The sequence below is a fragment of the Cebus imitator genome, unplaced genomic scaffold (genome assembly GCF_001604975.1).
Source record: "Cebus imitator isolate Cc_AM_T3 unplaced genomic scaffold, Cebus_imitator-1.0 Scaffold217, whole genome shotgun sequence".
Taxonomy (NCBI): Eukaryota; Metazoa; Chordata; class Mammalia; order Primates; family Cebidae; genus Cebus; species Cebus imitator.
Window position 1 is genome coordinate 3,339,589 of NW_016107532.1, and position 8,643 is coordinate 3,348,231.

Here is an 8,643-nt window from a genome sequence, read left to right on the forward strand (position 1 = left end):
TGGGTTCAGGCAATTCTCCTGCCTCAACCTCCTGAGTAGCTGGGATTACAGGCACGTGCCACCATGCCCAGCTAATGTTTTGTATTTTTAGTAGAGACGGGGTTTCACGATGTTGACCCAGGATGGTCTCAATCTCTTGACCTCGTGATCCACCCACCTCAGCCTCCCAAAGTGCTGGGATTACAGTCTTGAGCCACCATGCCCGGCAAGTGTATGTGTTTCTAAATGTCCATTGTGTGAACATGTGAAGCAAAATCCAAGACACTTTTGTAATTATAATGCACAGATGATTTCATTTCTGATCAAAAATGATCCTCAGCCTTGGGCAAGATTGTTGCTCATTCTTTGAACCCACTGTTAGTTTATGCTGGAGCTAGCTGTGGGCTGGGCTGCAGCAGCATTGTCATGAAAAGCCATGTGTAGACTTCTGGAAAGTCAGCACTGAAGGGAATATGGAAGAGATCATGGAGTCCTTCCTCTTCATTTTACATGGCGGGAAGCTATGCCATGGTCATAGAACTTATTGATAGAGTTGGAACTAGAGTCCGTTTACACCTTACTGCCAATACTGATACCATGTGCTCCTGCTAGGAATATTATACAACAAGGCATGATGAACAACTTCTAAATCTAGAAACTTTATCCAGTAGGCGGACAGAATTCCACAGAGTGATGAATGGCAATGTGAGGTGGTAGTGTGAGCTGAGTGCCAAGTATCTGCTATAGGCAGATAGAACTGAGGGAATTTAAGGATGGGGTAAGGGTCAGCCTCAGTGGCTTGGAGTCAGGCAAAGTTGTGGAAAGGAGATGGGGCTTGGACAAATAGAGAGTAGAAAGCCAAGATTTCCAGACTTCCAGGGTTGGAAAAAGAGGCATGGAGGCAGGTGGTGTTAGTCATGGCCTATTCAGGTAACAGTGGAATGTTTGACCAATGAGAAGAGTCAAGTTCAGGCCAGGTACAGTGGCTCATGCCTCTAATCCCAGCACTTTGGGAGGCCACGGTAGGAGGATTACTTGAGGCCAGGAGGTCAAAATCAGCCTAGGCAACATTGTAAGATCTTGTCTCTATAAAAAAAATTTAAAAATTAGCTGGCTGTGGTGGCGTACACCTGTAGTCCCAGCTCCTCGGGAGACAGAGGTGGGAGGATTGTGTGAGCCAGGGAGGTCGAGGCTGCAGAGAGCCAAGGTCATGCCACTGCACTCCAGCGTGGATGGCAGAGCAAGACCATGTCTCAAAAAGTTCTGTGATTATACTACATGGTAAGTGCAGTAACAGAGGGCATAAACATTCAGTGGTTCAGAGGAAGGAAAGTGTCAGTAACTAACAATGTGGGAAGAATTTGGTAATTAACGGAGCAGGGAAGAAAAAAGATTTTGAGTTTAGGTGAAATTCTGGTGGTAACCTTACTGATGGAAACAACAGAAGTCTGAAGGGGAATGTGGCTTTAGGAAAAAGCTGATGGCATTCCCTTTGTGCCATACAAGGTGAGGGGACAGTCTGACATCTGGGTAAAATATCCAGGAGGTAGGTGGTGATATCAGTTATCTAATTGAATATCACCCAAGGTCTTGACTTTAAAAAGCTATAATTGTTTGGTACAGTCTGACCAGGATTAGCAGTTATAGTCAGACTAAAAATATTAATTGGTAAAAGATGAGGCAAAAGTTGGCTTTGGTGTTTTCTCTCGAGAGGGCTGAGTAATTGCTAACCTGAGGCCTAGGGCTAGCCAGAGCCTTGGGGTGACACTGCAGTTGGAAGGTGGCCCACACTGACAGCAGAGTAGAACTTGTCTAGATCAGGAAAGGGTGAAAGAACCATTAAGTTCTACTTCTAGAAGGGACAGGGTTTAGATGCAAATAGAGGATGCCATGCAGACAGGTGACCCTGTTCCATTAAAGGAGAATGTAACGCATGCTCTTGTCCATAGTTCAGTCCTAGTGCTTGGTGGAGATGGAGAGGCTTGGGTTCTCATTTTGGCTCCAGCATAGTCTTGTCAACTTTAGGCCACTCTGTCCTTCTTTGTGCTTCAGTGTCCCTGTTTTCTTGTCTGGTTAGAAGGAAATGCCTGGACCCTGGAAAGGAAAGTGCTAGAAGTTCTCAGCTATGAACCATTTGTGGTACCTGAAACAGAATTTTGAACAACACTGCTAGGTGGATTATAATTGTGTGACTTCTCCCATAGGTGACATTAATTACCAAGAATTTGCTAAAAGGCTCTGGGGTGACATCTACTTCAACCCTAAGACGTAAGTAGAGTATGGGATGTGAGTTTCCAGAGGGGTGATCCATTTTCCCAGTAAGTGAGAACAGATATAGAAAGAGTACAAAGATTAAATGCCTACTTTTTTCTTAAACATAAGCTGCCATCTTTCCTTCCCTAAATGGGTTAGCTTCCTAAACTCTGATCTGGTGAGAGGCTGTTTTTCCTGAAATCTTGACAGCTCAGCTCAGGCATCCAGGAGAGTCATAACCATGTATCCTTCCAGGAATCTGTCTTTGGAAACTTTACAGTCACACACACATTCCTCCCCTGGGCTCCTGTTCAGATTCAGCACTTAGACAATGCCTCTTGGGATCAGTGATAGTGCCTTTCCTTCACCGGGTCATTCAGAACTCTTATTTTTCCTTTTAGGCGAAAGTTCACCAAAAAGGCCCCAACTAGCAGCTCCCAGAGAAGTTTCGTGGAGTTTATCTTGGAGCCCCTTTATAAGATCCTCGCCCAGGTGAGTGTGTCAGGCCACACTGGGTTCACATCTGCTCTTCTAAACGCAGTGTGGAAGAGCTGGTGAACTCACACTTCACTCTGGTCCCTAAACCTGCTCAGTTTTACATTAAGTATAAAGGGTGGCTATTGGTTACCAATTGTTCAAGAAGTAATCTTGTGGATACAGAACACTACGGTACTCCAAGTGCTATTAAAATGAAAGGAAAGGGGCTGGGCACAGTGGCTTATGCTTGTAATCCTAGCATTTTGGGAGGCCAAGGTGGGCAGATTGCCTGAGCTCAGGAGTTTGAGACCAGCCTGGACAACATGGTGAAACCTCATCTCTACTAAAATACAGAAAACTAGCTGGGCATGGTGGCAGGTGCCTGTAGTCCCAGCTACTCAGGAGGCTGAGGAAAGAGAATTGCTTGAACCCGGGAGGTAGAGGTTGCAGTGAGCTGAGATTGCACCACTGCACTCCAGCCTGGGCAACAGGGCGAGACCCGCATCTCCAAAAAAAGGGGAAAAAAAATCAAAGGGAGAAGGTATAAAAGAAAAGGCTTCTCCTAAGCCAGGTACAGTGACTCACGCCTGTAATCCCAGCACTTTGGGAGGCCGAGGTGGGCACCTCATGAGGTCAAGGATTGAGACCATCCTGGCCAACGTTGTGAAACCCCATCTCTACTAAAAATACAAAAATTAGCAGGGCATGGTTGTGTGTGCCTGTAGTCCCAGCTATTTGGGAGGCTGAGGCAGGAGAATCTCTTGAACCAGGGAGGTGGAGGTTGCAGTGAGCCAAGAACATGCCACTGCACTCCACACTCCAGCCTGGCAACAGAGTGAGATTCTGTCTCAAAAAAGAAGTGAGCCGAGAGCGTGCCACTGCACTCCAGCCTGGGTGAACGAGCAAGATTCCGTCTCAAAAAAATAAAAAATCAGTTGGGAGTGGTGGTGTGCACCTGTGGTCCCAGCTACTCAGGAGGCTGAGGCCAGAGGATTGCTTGAACCCTGGAGGTCAAAGCCGCCATGATCCATGATCACACCACTGCATTCCAGCCTGAGTGACAGAGCGAGACCCTTTCTCAGAAAAGAAAACAAAACTGTGTTCGTGTGTTTGTACAATATGTGATATTTGTCAGATTGAAATAATTTGTCAGGAAATGGTAAGGATTTAGTTAAGCATGCGGAATGCTGTGAAGCGAAGAATATAATGTGGCTGGATGTGGTGGCTCACTCACACCTGCAATCCCAGCACTTTGGGAGATCCCAGCGGACAGATCACTTGAGATCAGGAGTTCAAGACCAGTCTGGACAACATGGCTAAACCCTGTATCTCCACACAAAATAGAATTAGCTGGTGTGGTGGTGTGTGTCTGTAGTCCCAGCTACTTGAGGGGCTGAGGCAGGAGAATCACTTCAGCCTGGGAGGCGGAGGTTGAAATGAATCATGATCACACCACTGCACTCCAGCCTGGATGACAGAGTGAGACCCTGTCTCAAAAAAGAAGAACATAACATGACATTTATATGAATTTGTATTGCCTAAAAGATAGAACTAAAAGGGTAAAATTACAGGAATTTTCATACAGACCTTTCTCCCAAGACAGTAATAAGATATGCACGTGTTTAATAAGCCCAGTGGACACACACATACACAAAATGTGTGTGGCCATTCCAGTGGACAAAACAGCAAAACCTAGCAACAAGATAAAATGGAGATTAAAATTTATTTGTGCTGAAAAATACTTAGTATCACATGTCAGACTGGAATGGATTAATTAAAAAAATTTATAGAGCTGGCTTCAGTAGAGTCCTTGAGTCTGCTGAGAATGATTTAGCTTGGCCCTGCTCTGACAGGATCCACAGCCAGAGGACCTTTTTTGGTTCCTTCCAGTGCACAGTGATCCTCTAAATCTGAGAAATCTCTGATAGACTTCTATTTAATAGGTGAGGGAGTTCCTGAATGGGATGAGATGCTGCTTTTCAGGCACCAGGGGGCAGCACTTGGCGTAGTCAGTCTGAGTGCTTGGTTTATTGGCTGGGATGGGGATGTAACCAAATTGGCTTTGCCTTTGGTTTCAAGGGTAGGTAGCAGAGATGCCGCTGAAACCAAACTTTTGTCCTTGCCAAGAGCTTTCTCCATAGAAGAGAGCCTTGTGTAGTAGTTTTTCAGATATTCCTTTGGTCTTCCTTTGTCTCCTTCTAACAGCACACTCAGGCTCTCACTACAGCTGACATGCTGTTTTGTATCCTCACAGGTTGTAGGTGATGTGGACACCAGCCTCCCGCGGACCCTGGACGAGCTTGGCATCCACCTGACGAAGGAGGAGCTGAAGCTGAACATCCGCCCCCTGCTCAGGCTGGTCTGCAAAAAGTTCTTTGGCGAGTTCACAGGTAATCATGTGCTCATGGCCCCTTAACTGTGTCATCCTTGTGCCCTGCCACAGGTATCACAGCAACTTTTTCTTACTCTGTAGTGGTCAGAGATATGAGGATCTTTTCTGTTTTTCTTTTTCCTTTTTTTTTTTCCTTTGGTTTTGTTTTGTTTTGAGACAGAATCTTGCTTGTCTCCCTGGCTGGAGTGCAGTGGTGCGATCTCAGCTCACTACAACCTCCGCCTACAGAGTTCAAGGAATTCCCTGCCTCAGTCTCCTCAGTAGCTGGAATTACAGGCACCAGCCACCACAGCTGGCTAATTTTTGTATTTTTAGTAGAGATGGGTTTCACCGTCTAGGCCAGGCTGGTCTTGAATTCCTCACCCTGTGATCCACAATCTGAGGATCTTTTCAACAAACCATAGATTGGGATGCAGAACACTGCTGTTCTTTCCTAGCTGCTTTCCTTAGTGGATGGTGGTACACATTCCATCTTGGGACCTAAAAAGAATTACATTTTCTTGCCAGGATGAGTGCTCAAGGAAATGAGATGGGGAGGCAACCTCTGTGGTTCTGGTATATTTTCCAGGGGGAGGTCGGGAAGGTGGATGCTTGGGTGGTACGAAATAGTGCAAAAAGCACTGGGCTAGGACTTGGGAGACTTGGGTTAGTTACAGAGAAGGCAGGTAATACAGCAGAAAGAGCACTGGACTGGTTGAAAAACCACCTGAGTCTGTCTCGATCCTGCCCTGGCCATTCCACGAGATGATCCTGGGCCAGCCATCTAATTCTTCATGACTCTGATTTATAATCTGCAAAATCAGGGAGGTGGAAAGGGTGTTGGCTAGGCGTCTTCTCAACTGTCTCTAAGTCTGATGGGAATTAGGTGTCTGGACCCCTAAGGTGCATAATTTTAATATCTTATTCTGGTCTGCCCATCAATCTGACACACCAGATACCAATTGAAGGCAGACACGCCTATCCTATTGTGCTCATAGGGGTTCCCTCTTGTGTGGTTTATTAATGTGTTCAGAAAACAGGGTAACTTATCGAATAGAAATGCATGCAGTGTTTCTCAATGGGAGTCAGATTGGGAATTGTTTTAAGTAGATGTTAGTTGGGATGCTTATTTAGTTCCATATGTAAATGCATGGTTCTATATGTAAATGCATAGAGCCAATAAAAGTTCATAGATTCATGTACTTTAAACTTTTTGTCAGCTGAGTTACAAAGAACCATGTACCACTGATAACTGCTTCTTGCTGTTTTTTGGCATCAGAGTGACTCCAAATCTTTTAGCAGCACACTCCCAGGAAGCAGGCTATTACTTCACTCCTGGAATCATAGTGCCAGAGCCTTTAGAGCTAAAAATCAGTCCCCGCTCTTTTAGCTTTCTGACCATTGTGAATGGTTCGGTAACTCCCACTCGCTGCTCCCTGGGAGAGATGTAGTAATGGCTTTCTCGTCTCCATCCACAGGCTTTGTGGACATGTGTGTGCAGCATATCCCTTCTCCAAAGGTGGGCGCCAAGCCCAAGATCGAGCACACCTACACGGGCGGTGTGGACTCCGACCTCGGCGAGGCCATGAGTGACTGTGACCCGGATGTAAGGCCACATGGCTCCCCAGTTCTCTGATTTGTGTTCCCTTCCTTTGTGGGGATACTGATTTCTGGTCACAGGACTAATGCCCTCTTTCCCACCCTTGCCTCCCCATCCCCATGAGCACACTCAGGCCTGAATACAAAGCCTGATGTTGCCGCTGCTAGTGCTATGACCTTGGGAACATTGCTCACATTTTCTGAGCCTCAAGCCCTTGGCCTATAACATGAGCATAATAAAATGTGAGTGGTTGTTATGAGAATTAAATAAGATTAAGGAAGTGTTATGGTTATGTTCAGCATGTTGCCTGGCAGATACTAAAGATTCAACAAATGGTAGCTAATCTTGTCAGTCCTGGCTTTTAAAAACATCCTTCCCAGCCATTTCTTAGGCCGTCTAGTTTCTCATCACGAATACACAGGCAGTAGAGAATTGAGTTACATCTTAAGAGGAAATTTGGGCTAGTAAGTAGTCTTGTTAACAGTGCCGGTCTGCCATGCTAAATCTGTGTCTCTTCCTCAATGCCTTTATCCTCCCAAAAAAAGGAAGAGAATATTTTTGCTCTGCCATGTGTCCTATTCACCCTTCTTAGAGAGATGGGATAGAACATAGTTTGAAGATGAGATTGCCTCATCTTTCTCTGTTTCTAATAGAGCTCAGGTACTTGCTGTCAAGGAAAATGGCAGGGAGTGGTACTTCCCCAGAAGGTAGATGTGGTTGAAGCTGCACTCTGTTTTCTCTTCCAGGGCCCCCTGATGTGCCACACTACTAAGATGTACAGCACAGATGATGGAGTTCAGTTTCATGCCTTTGGCCGGGTGCTGAGTGGCACCATTCATGCTGGGCAGCCTGTGAAGGTACTCGGGGAGAACTACACCCTGGAGGATGAGGAAGACTCCCAAATATGCACCGTGGGCCGCCTTTGGATCTCTGTGGCCAGGTACTGCCAACCAGAGCCCCAGGGGTATGCCTTTGTGTCTATCCAGGGATTGCCCCGAAGGAGCTGGAAGGGGTGATCCTCCTTGGAAGTAGTTGCAAGGCTCTGTGCAAGAGGGGGTAAAGTGGCCCTCCCTCTGCAGGTCTATTGACTTCTAGTTCTTTCTACCCAAGATTTGCTGGGGCCAAAGACAGCTACTGTTGGAATAGTGCCAGAAGCTTTGCCTTTGCACTTCGGGTGGCTTGGGTGAACTTTTTTTTTAAGGCTTGTTTGTTTGTTTTGAGACAGGGTCTCACTTTATTTCCTAGGCCAGAGTGCAGTGGTACAGTGGCACAATCTCAGCTCACTGGAACCTCCGCCTCCTGGGCTCAAGTAATCCTTCCACTTCAGCCTTCCGAGTAGCTGGAACTACAAGCACACACCACCACGTCTAGCTAATTTTAAAATTTTTTTGTAGAGACAGAGTCTCACTATATTGCCCTGGCTGGTCTCAAACTCCTGGGCTCAAGCAATCCTCCCGCCTTGGCCTCTCAAAGTGTTGCGATTATAGGCATGAGCCACCACACCTGGCCTTAAAGCCCTTTTGAAAGCATGATGCTTGTATGAACTTTTGTAGCATGATTTCCATTGTTACTCATCTTAATCCTCCTCTTTTCATTTCCTCTCCTGTGTTCCTTAAGTCATAATCTTTGTGTTGCTTCCCAAAAGAAATTGTTTCCCTACCTCCACCGTCTACTCTTTGACCAAGAGAGAAGACTTCACTGGATCCCTTGTGGCATCCCAATCTGCAGAGTCAAACTCAGCTTGGGCCTCTGGGCTCCTTGTCAGTTTATGAGTTTGGTTTCCCAGTTGACAAGTTAGACCTAGGCATTCGTGTTCCCTAAGGTGGCTACTCTGCCTCTGTGATGGCCCCTTTTGCCAAATCCACCCTAAATGCCAAAAGGCAGCATATTGAAGAGCTGGGAAAGTGGAAGTTTTCTGTGATGCTTTTTTCTTTCTTTCTTTCTTTTCTTTTTTTTTTTTTTT

The 8,643-nt window shown here is 46.1% G+C and overlaps 1 protein-coding gene across 2 annotated transcripts in view; it reads left to right on the plus strand.

Moving 5' to 3' along the window:
- Positions 1 to 8,643, plus strand: part of EFTUD2 (elongation factor Tu GTP binding domain containing 2) — a 52,207-nt gene that overhangs the window by 32,792 nt on the left and 10,772 nt on the right. For both annotated transcript variants that reach the window (XM_017549321.2, XM_017549322.2), the window contains exons 12-16: positions 2,184 to 2,247; positions 2,634 to 2,724; positions 4,964 to 5,099; positions 6,559 to 6,686; positions 7,427 to 7,620. In XM_017549321.2, coding sequence (XP_017404810.1) covers positions 2,184 to 2,247; positions 2,634 to 2,724; positions 4,964 to 5,099; positions 6,559 to 6,686; positions 7,427 to 7,620 — 613 coding nt within the window. The remainder of the gene's footprint in view (positions 1 to 2,183; positions 2,248 to 2,633; positions 2,725 to 4,963; positions 5,100 to 6,558; positions 6,687 to 7,426; positions 7,621 to 8,643) is intronic.